The 13,834-nt window shown below is 43.9% G+C and overlaps 1 protein-coding gene across 1 annotated transcript in view; it reads left to right on the forward strand.

Moving 5' to 3' along the window:
• The window catches only part of SLC2A9 (solute carrier family 2 member 9), a 182,794-nt gene that overhangs the window by 112,780 nt on the left and 56,180 nt on the right, over positions 1–13,834 (forward strand). The window contains 2 exon segments of the mRNA XM_082652658.1: positions 519–706; positions 12,526–12,636. Of these exon segments, the coding sequence (XP_082508784.1) occupies positions 519–706; positions 12,526–12,636 (299 nt within the window).

Consider the following 13,834-nt stretch of genomic DNA (forward strand, 5'->3'; position numbering starts at 1 on the left):
ACCCTGGAGGTCATTTAGTTCAATCCTCCTTCTGAAGATAGAATCGACTCCTGGGCATCCTGAGCAAGTGGCAATCAGACCTCTGTCTGGATGTCTCCTATGAGGATGAGCACACAGGGCCGGGCAAACAGGAGGGGCTCAGTTTTATTCATGAAGCCAGGGTTTAGCATGTGTTACATCACCCAATCATTACAGGAGCCATGTGAGGCACGGGGCACTGCTCATCTACCCAGTGGTAGAGACGGGCTTTGCTGTGGGATCGATCAGGAGAGCCTGGTTCTCTCTTGGCTCTTCTCCTGGCCAGCTCAGTGACCTTGGGCAAGTCATTGCATCTCTCAGGGCCTCTGTTTTCCAACTTTTAGACAAAGGCTTGGCACTCCATGGTTTCAAAGAGCCCTGCCAGCTGCATCCCTGACAAGGAGTGTGTCTTGGATGGACCAACCATCCCTGTGGGACCCAGCATCAGACACAACGGACATCCTAATCCCACTGAAATCTGTGCTTGTCCCTGTTGGCAGCCTTCCAGACATTCCTGGGCAAAGAGGACGTCTCCCGAGAGGTGGAGGAGGTCCTGGCGGAGAGCCGCGAGCAGAGGAACAGCCGTCTGGTGTCCGTGCTGGAGCTGCTCAGGAGTCCCTCTGTCCACTGGCAGGTCATCACTGTGGTCATCACCATGGCCTGTTACCAGCTCTGTGGCCTCAATGCGGTGAGCGCTCCTGCCCAAATGGAGGAACCAGAGGGAGGCATGGGAGAGGGGCAGTTCAGGGCCTGGACGCCCAAGTCCCAGCCCCAGCTCTGTGCCATTGGGCAACCACATAACCTGATCTTTAGTTTCTGCATCTGTAAAATGGGATAACGTAATACTGAAAGAAATAATCCATGCAAGGTGTTCAATAAAGCAGCTAGCCCAGAATTACCCCTTAATAAAGGCTGCCTATCAGTATAATTACTTATCCTTAGAAATACTTAAAAGTCGTATTTCTTAATAAAATGGGTATTAGGAAGTCATAAGTGAGCAACACTGAGATGATTTAAATAAAAGTACCCTTGGCTGGGCTGGCTTCAGTGCCCAACTTGGCCTGAGAAAACCTCAAGGCTTTAAAGAGAAAGTTTCTTAGGGCCTGAGTTGACGTGGGCAGGGAAACCGGAGGAGGGAGTCTTGCATGGGGTTCCCTAACCCTCTGATGGACAAAGCCGCCCCTTCTGTCTTGGGGGCTCCAGAAGGTAGAATTCAGGAATTTGAGGCCTAGGAGGCACACTTAGGATTATTATTATTATTGTCCCTTCTGGAAAAGAGTGGGTTGCCTCCAGGGGTGGTGAGTTCCCCATTCATTAAAGTGTGCAAGCCAGCTGGCCAGCCACTTGGCAGGGATGCATAGGGGAGATTCTTGTACCGAAGCATCCAAACTACCTCTGAGGTCACTCACGTAGCTCAGGACAAGTGTGGCTAGGCCTAGAGGGAGGGAGAAGGGAACTTCTGAAGAGGTCTAGGTAAAATAACTGCCCTGTGTGTATGAGCCTGGCATACAAAAGTCAGCAGGGAGGGTGTTTCTGGGTATGTAGGGGAGGTGACCTGAAAGGGGAGTAATTCCTGTCCGGAGAGGGAAGATGACAGCACAGGAAGTTACAACCACAATGCTCTGCCTCATTTCATCAACTCTTAATTCTTTTTTTGGAAACAGTGGGATGAAATGAAATCATCTCCCTACTTATTTGTTTAACCTTGGTCTGGTCAGCAGAATGAGGAAGCACCTGGGTTAACAGCGTGACCTTGGATTAGTCCTGTCGTTTCCTCTCTTTGTAAGACCAAGGTCATGCTAGACAGTCTCAAATGCACCCTGCCTGTTCTGAGAAAGCAGAGAGAGAATGTATCCACTCTTTAAAGTTAGCATGTGGAGTCATAAAACCACATATGGAATCTGTATTTAACGAGGCATTTAGATTGAGAACCGTGACATTTCTAAACAGAATTCTCTCCTCCGCTGGGACATAATTTTCCAATTTGCATACCCTGTATAACTTTATAAATTCCCCTCGGGTGCATCTATAAGCCCCACTGCATAAGCATAGATGGAAAAAAAAGTCTCTCCGCTCCCAGAGCCAGCAGTGCTGAGATCTCAGCCACCCGCCTCGCGTTGACTGTGTTCCATCTCTTTTCTTATCGTTGTGAGAACACTTAGCATGAGATCTTCCCTCTTAACAAATGTCCAAGTGCACAACACAGTACTGTTAACTCTAGGCACCATATTGCGCAGATCTCTAGAGCTTGTTCATCTTGCTTTGCTGAAACCTTACACCTGTTGATTAGCAACACCGAGTTTTCCCTCTACCAGCCGCTGGCAACCGCAATTCGACTCTCTGCTTCTATGAGTTTGACTATTTTAGATACCTCATATCAGTGAAATCGTGCAGTATTTGTCCTCTGCGACTGGCTCATTTCACTTAGCATAATGTCCTCCAGATTCAGCCACAGTGTCACAAAATGCAAGATTTCTTTCTTTTTTTTTAAGGCTGGTTAATATTGCATTAAATGTATATACTACACTTTCTATATCCACCCATCCATCAACAAACATTTAGGTTATTTCCATATCTTGGCTACTGTGACTATTGCTGCATTGAATGTAGGAGTGCTAACATCTCTTCAAGATCCTGCTTTCAACTCTTTGGGATAAAAACCCAAGAGTGGAGTTGCTGGATCATATGGTAACTCTATTTTTAGCTTTTTGAGGAACCACCATACTGTTTTCCATTGTGGCTGCACCCGTTGACATTCCCACCAAGAGTGCACTAGACTAGGCTCCCAAGTTCTCCACATCTTCACCAGCACTTGGTGGTAGTAGTAGTAGCAGCCATCCTAACAGGCGTGAGGTGATCTCTTGCTGTTTTGATTTGCATTTCTCTGGTGATTAATGATGTTGAGACTCTTTTCGTATGCCTGTTGGCTATTTGTATGTTTTCTTTGGAGAAATGTCTATTCAAGTCCTTTGCCCACTTGTTAACAGGGTTTTTTAGAAGCTTTGTGGGTAGGGGGGGGATTTATTATTGTCATTTTGCTTTATTTTTATTTTTTTCCTATCGAAATGTAGGAGTTCCTTATATATTTTGGATATTAGCCCCTTATCGGGTATATATGGTTTGCTAGTATTTTCTCCCATTCTGTTGGTTGCCTTTGTGTGCTGTTGATGAATTCCTTTGCTGTGCAGAAGCTTTTTAGTTTGATGTAGTCCCACTTGTCTAATTTTGCTTTGGGTGTCATACTCAAAAAATCATTGCCAAGATCAATGTTAGGAAGTTTTCCCCCTATGTTTTCTTCTAGAAATTTTACAGTTCCAGGTCTTATGTTTAAGTCTTTAATCCATTTTGAGTGAAGATAAGGGTCCAATTTCATTCTTTTGTGTGTGGATATCCAGTTTTTCCAACACCATTTGTCAAAAAGATTATCCTTTCCCCACTGAATATTCTCGGCACCCTTGTCAATCAGTTGACTGTATATGCATAGGTTCATTTCTGGGTTCTCTCTTCTGTTTCATTAGTCTGTATGTCTGTCTTTATGCCAGTACCATACTGTCTTAATTACTGTGGCTTTATAACATATTTTGAAATAAGGAAGTGTGGTGCCTCTAGTTCTGTGTTTTCTCAAAATTGTTTTGGTTATTCATGGTCTTCTGAGGTTCCATATAAACTATAGGATTATTTTTTTCTATTTCTGTAAAATATGCCATTGGGATTTTGATGGGGATCACATTGAATCTGTAGATTGCTTTGGGTAGTATGGCCATTTTAACTAATACATATTAAGTCTTCTGATACGTGAACATGGAAGATCTTTCCATTTATTTGTGTCTTCTTTCATTTCTCTCATCAGTGTTTTGTAGTTTTCAATGTAAAAGTCTTTCACCTTCATAGTTAACTTTATTCTCAAGTATTTTATTATTTTTGATGTTGTTGAAAATGGGATTGTATTCTTAATTTCCTTTTTGGATAGTTCCTTGTTAGTGTATAGAAATGCAACTGATTTTTGTATGTTGATTTTGTATCCTAAAACTTTACCGAATTTGTTTATTAGTTCTAACATTCTGTATGTGCATGTGTGTGTGTGGTATCTTAGGGTTTTTTACATATAAGAACATGTCATTTGCAAACAGTGATAATTTTCTTCTTCCTTTCTGACTTGGATGCATTTTGTGTCTTTTTCTTGCCTAATTTCTCTGGCTAGGACCTCCAGTACTATGTTGAATAAAAGTGGCAAGAGTGGGCATCCTTCTAAGACCTTCCTGACCTTAGAAGAAAAGCTTTCAGTTTTTCATCGTTGAGTATGATGGTAGCTGTGGGCTTATCATGTGTGTGCCCTTTATTTTTTTGTTTTGTTTTGGGGGGGGTTGTTTGTTTTGGGGTTTTTTTGTTGTTTTGTGTGTTTTTTAACAAAAAGGGTATATTAAACCCAACTATATCAATAATTATATGAAATGTAAATGGGAAATAATACTCCAAGTAAAAGAGATTATTGGCATGCATCCGAAAGCAAAACTCAAGTGTATCCTATTTACAAGAGAAAAACATTTAAACATAAAGATACAATTTGAAAGTAAAAAATGGAGAAAAGATACACCATGCAAACAGTAAACATGAGAATTCTGGTGTGTCTAAAATAATATAAAACAACTATATGCCCTTTATTACATTGAGGTAATTTCCTTCTATTCTTAGTTTGTTGAGGATTTTTTTTTTTTTTTTTTGCGGTACGCGGGCCTCTCACTGCTGTGGCCTCTCCGGCTGCGGAGCACAGGCTCCGGACGCGCAAGCTCAGCGGCCATGGCTCACGGGCCCAGCCGCTCCGCGGCATGTGGGATCTTCCCAGACGGGGCACGAACCCGTGTCCCCGGCATCGGCAGGCGGACACTCAACCACTGCGCCACCAGGGAAGCCCCGAGGATTATTTTTAATCTTTAAATCAGGAGTAATACTTCCGGCTTGGCATGGAACCTGACATGGCCTAGATTAAAGAGCTCTAGGCCAAGATCCAGAGGCCTGGCTTTCTGTCTCACTGTGACCACAAAACCTGCAGTTTTAAACCAGGCCAGTTGCTTTCCCTTGCCCAGCCTCTGTCTGCTCAGCTGTAATAATAATCAAGCACACACTTACTTAGCACTTAATATGAGCCAAGAGCTGTCTCCATGGCAGCCCTGTGAGCTAGGCATGACTGTTAGGCACAGAAACATTGAGATACTTTCCCTAGGTCACACAGCTAGGAATGGTGGAAAGGGGATTTGAGCCCCAGCCGTTTCGCTACAAGGTCTGGGTGCTTAAACCCCGAGCAGGAAGGATCCCCAAGGCCCCCTCAGAGCATCCCCATATGTGTCACTGGGCTGTGTCCCCAGGTCATCCCTAGGAAGCCAAGTCTTACTTCCATCTTACATACAAAAGGATAAACACTCGTTAGCAGCAAATCCCAGCCTCAGAGCCCAGCTGTCCTGTGCTTCAGTCCAGTCTCTCTCCCTGCACCTGCTACCTTTTAATCCAAATAAATCATGACACCAAGGAAGAGAGCTGTCTAACACAGATGAAAAACTTTAAATGTCCTTTAAGACTTGCTCTGTCCCCTTAGTTTTACCAGAAATTATTTGGTGGTGGGAGGACATGGTCCATACGTTAAGACAGTTGTAAATACTGCTAGACATCTCCATTCATCGCTTTATTCTGGCTCCAAAGGTCCTTCGGGGTAGGTGGCACCGTCCCCATTTTCTAGATGAAGAAACTGAGGCTTACAGAGGGTCAAGGACTTGCTCAAGGTCACAGTGGGTGACGCCTGTGCTGTCAAACTCACATGTCCTGGCACCAGGGGCCCTGCCAGTTTGGCCAGCCCATCTCTAAGACCTTGCACTAAACCAGCCTTTCTCAGCACTGTGCACATTTGGGGCTGGAAAATTCATTGCCACGAGGACTGCCCTGTCCACTGCAGGATGTTTTGCAGCTTACCCGGCCTCTACCCACTAGATGACAGCAGATATAACAATAAAAAATTTCTCCAGACGTTGCCTGACATCTGCTGGGGACAAAATTGCCCCCAGTTGAGAACCACTGTCCTAAACAAGCATTACGTATTGTTCAGTACTTTTTGGCTGAAGAATCAATGAACGGTTTTCACATACTAGAAAATCAAGTGAAAGTTGAATTTAACATTTAGTTATTTCTAAATTCCTTTTCAGTGTCATATTGGTTTTTCTCCCCTCCTTCTCACAATAGCTTTCAAGTTCTTTTCTCTAAAATTAGACTTGTCACTTAAAATTACTTATTTTATGCAGCTGCCTTCCTCCTGAGCAATTTGTCGTTTGCACAAAAAACAGGCTTTTGTGCAAATATTTAGTCTCTCTGACACTGCTCCCCTCCCCCCAACCATCCTCGAGGATGGAGACCCTTCCCACGGTGCCTGTGTCTCCAGCAGCCCGTGGCATATGGGAGGCAGCTGAGTGTTTAGGAAGGCAAAGAGTATGGGGTGAGAAGAACAAGGGCAAGGAGGGCACTGTTTCTACCAAGTCCTTGGGTTGATGAAAATTGGACCGACTGCCAAACCTGGTGCAAGGAAGCCATAGTTTTCTTGAACCTTCTGGAATCTTCTGGAAGGTCAAGGATGATGATGATGGTACTCTTATCTATCTTGGGTTGCCCTTCTTTCTTCTGGATTCCTATCTTTTTTTTTTTTTTTTTGCGGTACGCGGGCCTCTCACACAACTGTCCCATGTTCTCCTTTACCAAGGAGCAGTCACATCTCCATAGAGAGATGGAAATCTTCCAAAATGATACCCATTATTTGTTATGCACCAATTAGAGAAAAGATGCTTTACTTCATCATTTAAAAAACTTTCACAACAACCTTGAAAGACAGGGTATGATTACCTTCTTTCAGAGAACGGAGATTTCGAGACGTGAAATCATTTGCCTCCAGACCCACAGGTCACCAGAAGCAGCGCTGGGATTGAAACCCCGGCTTGTGGGCCTCTCAGAATTGCTGCCCCTTCCACCCCACCATCTGCATCAGTGGCTGAAGACCACCAGGCAACCAGAAAAAGCACGACTGTGTCGGGATGAGGTCAATGCAAATCACAGTCCACAGGAGGGTCCTCTGGGGGACACGCTCCAAATTCCTCGTGCCTCCGTGTTGTTCAACGCCCTCAGACTGCCAGATCAAATAAAACTCAGTGGGAGCAGATGCAGAGAGTTACCTTCCGGCTCTGTAAGGTGAGGCAGAGAGAGGGAGATGGCTTCGTGAAGCCAGCAAAATGAGGCCGACGGCTTGTGTGATGTACAGGCCGTCCCCATGGCAACAGGACCAGCCCAGCACGTCCTCCCTGCAGGCCCTGGATGGGGAGAGGGTCCAAAGGGCCGATTTCTGCCTGTCATTGCAGAAATGCATTTAAGTATAAGATGACTGGAGGGCCACTTATAACTGTCCCTGTGAGCCCATAATGTGGGCTGTCTTCACCGTGACTCTCTTCACTAACGTTTAAACCTGTCAGGGATGCTCCTGGCAGTGTTGCTACAAGGGAGAGCTGGAAGCAGGGAAGAAAGGGGGTTGGAAGGGGTGTGCGAGGCCAGGAAGGAGCACCACGCAGGAGGCCGGAACATAGCTTCCATGGAGAACACATATCACATGGGATCAGAGGCTGGAAGCTTCTGGAATGTGAGCAGGTCAGGGTGTGGGGTTCAGAGCTGAGGCTGAGAATGATACAAATGTCAGATCCACCTTTGCAGCAGGGCAGCTGGGGGTGGAAAGGGCCCAGAGAGATCGCTGACTGTTGAAAATCCATGAATTTGGGCAAAGAGTAAGAAAGGCAGCTAAACTCTTCTGATCCAACCCTGAAGGTGTGCTGGGGAATCAGTTACCTTCAAAAGGAGAAGAGATCATATAAACAGATCCAGTGGAGACTAAGGCATTTTGGAATTATTTTAGCTTCTGTCAGAGCCCTAAGAGCTTTAGGAACTAATGAATTATCAGGAGCTACTTCTGTACTCTATGGACATGACAGCAAAGATAGAGTCTAAAATTCTAATTTATCAGCTCATTCAAATGAGAGGCAGACACAAGCAGGAGAGTCTTTGTTTTACGTGAATATTTTTTAAATAATATTTAATTTTATCTTATTTATTTCTGGCTGCGTTACATCTTCGTTGCTGCAAGCCATTGCTGCGCACGGGCTTTCTCTAGTTGTGGCGAGCGGGGACTACTATTCATTGTGGTGCGCAGGCCTCTCATTGCGGTGGCTTCTCTTGTTGCAGAGCACGGGCTCTAGGTGCGCAGGCTTCAGTAATTGTGACTCACAGGCTCAGTAGTTGTGGCTCGCAGGAGCTAGAGCGCAGGCTCAGTAGTTGTGGCGCATGGTCTTAGTTGCTCTGCAGTGTGTGGGATCTTCCCGGACCGGGGCTCAAACCCGTGTCCCCTGCATTGGCTGGCGGATTCTTAACCACTGCGCCACCAGGGAAGTCCCTGTTTTACGTGAGTATTAAAACCAATTTTTGCCACCAAATGCATCAATGCCCACAAGCCCAGAAAAATTCATGCAGTAGTTTTTACTGGAGTCTCTGGGTGTGCCTATAACTTTATGAAGAATTACTTATTTACTAAAAAATAAACTTTTGAATTTAAAAAAATGCGAAGTGAGAGCTGTGAGTTCAGCTTTACTGGGGGCTTACTGAGGGCTATAGCCCAAGAAACAGCCTCTCAGATAGCTCTGAAGAACTGCTCCAAAGAGGTAGCGGGGGAGATCAGTATATATATGATTTTGGTGAAGGGGGTACGTGCAGTCAAGCACACATCTCAGTAGAAGGTTGCTGCTAGCCACAAGGAGCATATGTCTCATCAATGATTTTAGTGCTTTTCTAAGTATGAGAAAATGCAAGAAATTGGGTTCATAAAATTTTCTCTCAAAAACATCTATCTGAAGGCCTGTTCTGCCAGTTTTCCCAGCGCACAGAGTGTCTCATTCCTGACCTCCACCCTGAACTGCTTTCAGGGTATGTTGAAGGTCAATGACTGCAGTGGCTAATGACGTAACCCTTGTAGAGCCAGGTGGCGAGAGACATTCTTTAGCTGGCAAAACCATCTGTAGATATGAGTAGGTCCTAAATTATAACTTCTCCCCCAATGTGTGAAAGGTTTTTTTCCAACCAATGCTGGTAAAAAGACAAATCTGTAGAAACAAGACCTTTCTCCAGAAACAAAGAACCAAATGCAGAGAACACACCCAGCTACAGTCGAGCCTGACAAGTTATAAGCAACAAGCCCTAATGTTTCTGCTTAACAATGATCAGTTTATAAATGTTCCCAAAGCCCTTCAAGGCAGCACGTTTTCTTGTCAGATTTCATGTATCAAGACTGCATGGTTTTCTATCATTCAGCAAACTCTTGCTTTTCAAGGAAATGGCTAGGATTGGGAGGACACAAATGATTTATGTTCAGCCTATCGATCCAAAACTTTAGATCAATGAATAGTGACTTACCCAGTTCCTGACATCTCCCAGGAAGGGCGTGGTTATCCTCTTTTGACCAAGGAGGAGAAGGAATCTCAGCAAGGCAGAGGGAATTGCCTGAGGTCACGCAGGTAGTTCAAGATGCAGCCAGGTCTCCAAACTCCAAATCAGTCATTGTCGGATGCCCTGTGAGTATCTGTTAGGGTTAGGTTTGGCCTCATGTGGCAGAAGCCTCAACAGTGATCTAAACAATACAGGTCTTCTCTCTCACATGAAGGAAATTAGTAGGGCTGGTACAGCAGATCCAGGACCACACACAGTGGTTTGCAGAGGGCAGTCTTTATTTATGCCTGTTATCCTGGAATCATTATTAACACACTTCAGAATGCCCAGGTTTGAATTACGCTAGTGAGTATGGACACAGTCTCCTCCTTTTTCTTTTTTTTTTTAACATCTTTATTGGAGTATAATTGCTTTACAATGGTGTGTTAGTTTCTGCTGCATAACAAAGCGATTCAGCTATACATATACATACATCCCCATATCTCCTCCCTCTTGCATCTCGCTCCCACCCTCCCTATCCCACCCCTCTAGCTGGACACAAAGCACCGAGCTGATCTCCCTGGGCTATGCGGCTGCTTCCCACTAGCTATCTATTTTACATATGATAGTGTATATATGTCCATGCCACTCTCTCACTTCATCCCAGCTTACCCTTCCCCCACCCTGTGTCCTCAAGTGCATTCTCTATGTCTGTGTCTTTATTCCTGTCCTGCCCCTAGGTTCTTCAGAAACATTTTTTTTTAGATTCCATATATATGTGTTAGCATACGGTATTTGTTTTTCTCTTCCTGACTTACTTCACTCTCTATGACAGACTCTAGGTCCATCCACCTCACTACAAATAACTCAATTTCATTTCTTTTTATGGCTGAGTAATATTCCATTGTATATATGTGCCACATCTTCTTTATCCATTCATCTGTCGGACACTTAGGTTGCTTCCATGTCCTGGCTATTGTAAATAGAGCTGCAATGAACATTTTGGTATATGACTCTTTTTGAATTATGGTTTTCTCAGGGTATATGCCCAGTAGTGGGACTGCTGGGTCATATGGTAGTTCTATTTTCAGTTTTTTAAGGAACTTCCATACTGTTCTCCATAGTGGCTGTATCAATTTACATTCCCACCAACAGTGCAAGAGGGTTCCCTTTTCTCCACACCCTCTCCAGCATTTATTCTTTGTAGATTTTTTGATGATGGCCATCCTGACTGGTGTGAGGTGATATCTCATTGTAGTTTTGACTTGCATTTCTCGGATGATTAGTGATGTTGAGCATCCTTTCATGTGTTTGCTGGCAATCTGTGTATCTTCTTTGGAGAAATGTCTGTTTAGGTCTTCTGCCCATTTTTGGATTGGGTTTTCTGTTTTTTGATATTGAGCTGCATGAGCTGCTTGTATATTTTGGAGATTAATCCTTTGTCAGTTGCTTCATTTGCAAATATTTTCTCCCATTCTGAGGGTTGTCTTTTTGTCTTGTGTATGGTTTTCTTTTACTGTGCAAAAGCTTTTAAGTTTTATTAGGTCCCATTTGTTTATTTTTGTTTTTATTTCCATTTCTCTAGGAGGTGGGTCAAAAAGGATCTTGCTGTGATTTATGTCATGGAGTGTTCTGCCTATGTTTTCCTCTAAGAGTTTTATAGTGTCTGGCCTTACAATTAGGGCTTTAATCTATTTTGAGTTTATTTTTGTGTATGGTGTTAGGGAGTGTTCTAATTTCACTCTTTTACATGTAGCTGTCCAGTTTTCCCAGCACCACTTATTGAAGAGGCTGTCTTTTCTCCATTGTATATTCTTGTCTCCTTTGTCAAAGAGAAGGTGACCATATGTGCGTGGGTTTATCTCTGGGCTTTCTATCCTGTTCCATTGATCTATATTTCTGTTTTTGTGCCAGTACCATACTGTCTTGATTACTGTAGCTTTGTAGTATAGTCTGAAGTCAGGGAGCCTGATTCCTCCAGGTCCATTTTTCTTTCTCAAGATTGCTTTGGCTACTCAGGGTCTTTTGTGTTTCCATACACATTGTGAAATTTTTTGTTCTAGTTCTGTGAAAAATGCCATTGGTAGTTTGATAGGGATTGCATTGAATCTGTAGATTGCTTTGGGTAGTGTAGTCATTTTCACAATGTTGATTCTTCTAATCCAAGAACATGGTATATCTCTCCATCTGTTTGTATCATCTTTAATTTCTTTCATCACTGTCTTATAGTTTTCTGCATACAGGTCTTTTGTCTACCGAGGTAGGTTTATTCCTAGGTATTTTTCTCTTTTTATTGCAATGGTAAATGGGAGTGTTTCCTTAATTTCTCTGTCATATTTTTCATCATTAGTGTATAGTAATGCAAGAGATTTCACACAGTCTCCTTCTAACTTCCTGCTCCAGCATCTCAACTGGGGCTTTCATACCATAAGGGTTCTATGTATAGTTATGCAGCTTGTGAGTTGCAGAACTCTCCAGAGCTTCATTCATGTTGTACCCATTATAGATTTATTATGACAGTTTCCAGTGGATGACAGTAAAATGTCTTGTGGATCAGGGACCTTATCTAATTCTCACAAAGTTACCATGGGGGCTAAAAGCAGTGCTGTCCTGAGGTCACCTAGTGTCCCAAGAGGGCTGCTGAAGCTCTAGCCATCACATTCACCATCGTGAGAGCAGAAAGGAGGAAGGGCAAAGAAGAGATCACAGCTCTTTCATGAAAATCTCCTTTTAAGGAGAATTCCTGGAAGCCTTACCAATAGTTCTGTTCATATCTCATTGCCACACTTAGCTGAGCACATGTTGCTCCCAGTAATGTAGACATTCTGTTAGTATTGGAGAAAGGGAAAATGTGGGAGAAAGGAGAAAATAAGCGGTCGGCCAAGCCACATAGCTCCACCTTATGCCTCTGGATTGAGCAGCAAATCTCAGAGACCACCTTGTACCTGAATTTAATTTAGAAAATAGATGCCTCTCACTGACCCTCCTGCCTTCTTTTTCTCTCCTGCTTTATAGATTTGGTTCTACACCAACAGTATCTTTGGAAAAGCTGGAATCCCTCCGGAAAAGATCCCATACATCACCTTGAGCACAGGCGGCATCGAGACTTTGGCTGCCATCTTCTCTGTGAGTAAACTGAGGGTTATTCCTGAGAACATCATGGGGGGTTAAACAGAGCTGCAGGGACCCCCAGGTAACAAGCGCATGAATTTAAAGAAACATGCCCTTTGTCACTCCGAAGTGTCTGAATTTGGGGAGTTTATAATGCAGTTTATCACTGACGTTTCACCCATCTAGAGAATATTCTTATCTACATCTTGTTTCCCTACTGTCTTCTTTTCAATAAGTAGTTCTTTTCTTTGAACTCTCACTTAGTCCCAAATGACACATTGTGGTGAGCACCCTGTAGAGAGGGCCATATCTCCCTGCGAGTCCAGCTCAGAGTCCACATGAGCCTAAGTTCTGTTGCCATCACTTTAAAACCATTAGCTGTCATCACCACCCCAAACATGTAGGAGTTTGCAAGGCAAAGAAAAGGAGAAAGTACACTCCAGTCCATCAGTCCATCAAGAGGGTAACTTATTAATAAGCAACAGTGTCCAAAAGAAGAGAGACGTAGAGCTTGTCACTTTTTCTCAACCTTTGATATGTAAAATAAACATACGGGGGGCATGGGATGGTGGATAAAACATTAGGGAATTTCAGAATCTAGCAGAAATTGCAGAGGTTTTGCGAACAGACCTAACTGGAGTTGAATCCTGGCTCTGGAAATTCTTGGCTGTGTGATGTTGGACAATGCACTCAACCTCTCTGGTCCTTGGTTTCGCCCTTTATGAGCTATTCCCATGTCTTCTACCTTGATCTTTTTTTTTTTTTTTTTTTTTTGGCTGTATTTGGGCCTCTCACTGTTGTGGCCTCTCCCGTTGCGGAGCACAAGCTCCGGACGCGCAGGCTCAGCGGCCATGGCTCACGGGCCCAGCCGCTCCGCAGCATGTGGGATCTTCCCGGACCGGGGCACAAACCCGCGTCCCCTGCATCAGCAGGCGGACTCTCAACCACTGCACCACCAGGGAAGCCCCTACCTTGATCTTTTATTTCCACTCTTGCTCACTGATTTGCACTGACAAGATTGACGTCAGTGCAAACAGGCAGAGGCTTCCAATTGTATTTCTGACTCATTTCTGAAAGAACACTTTATTTTGTTCCCTGCTGTTAATGGGGCATTCTTACAAGATGCTTTTAAAAACGGATGTCATAAGAGCATAGAGACCTGATGTTCTGCCTCCCTCTTCCACTCACAGTCTTTTGTTAGAGGGACAATATC

The sequence above is a fragment of the Grampus griseus genome, assembly GCF_964374135.1.
Source record: "Grampus griseus genome assembly, chromosome: 4".
NCBI lineage: Eukaryota > Metazoa > Chordata > Mammalia > Artiodactyla > Delphinidae > Grampus > Grampus griseus.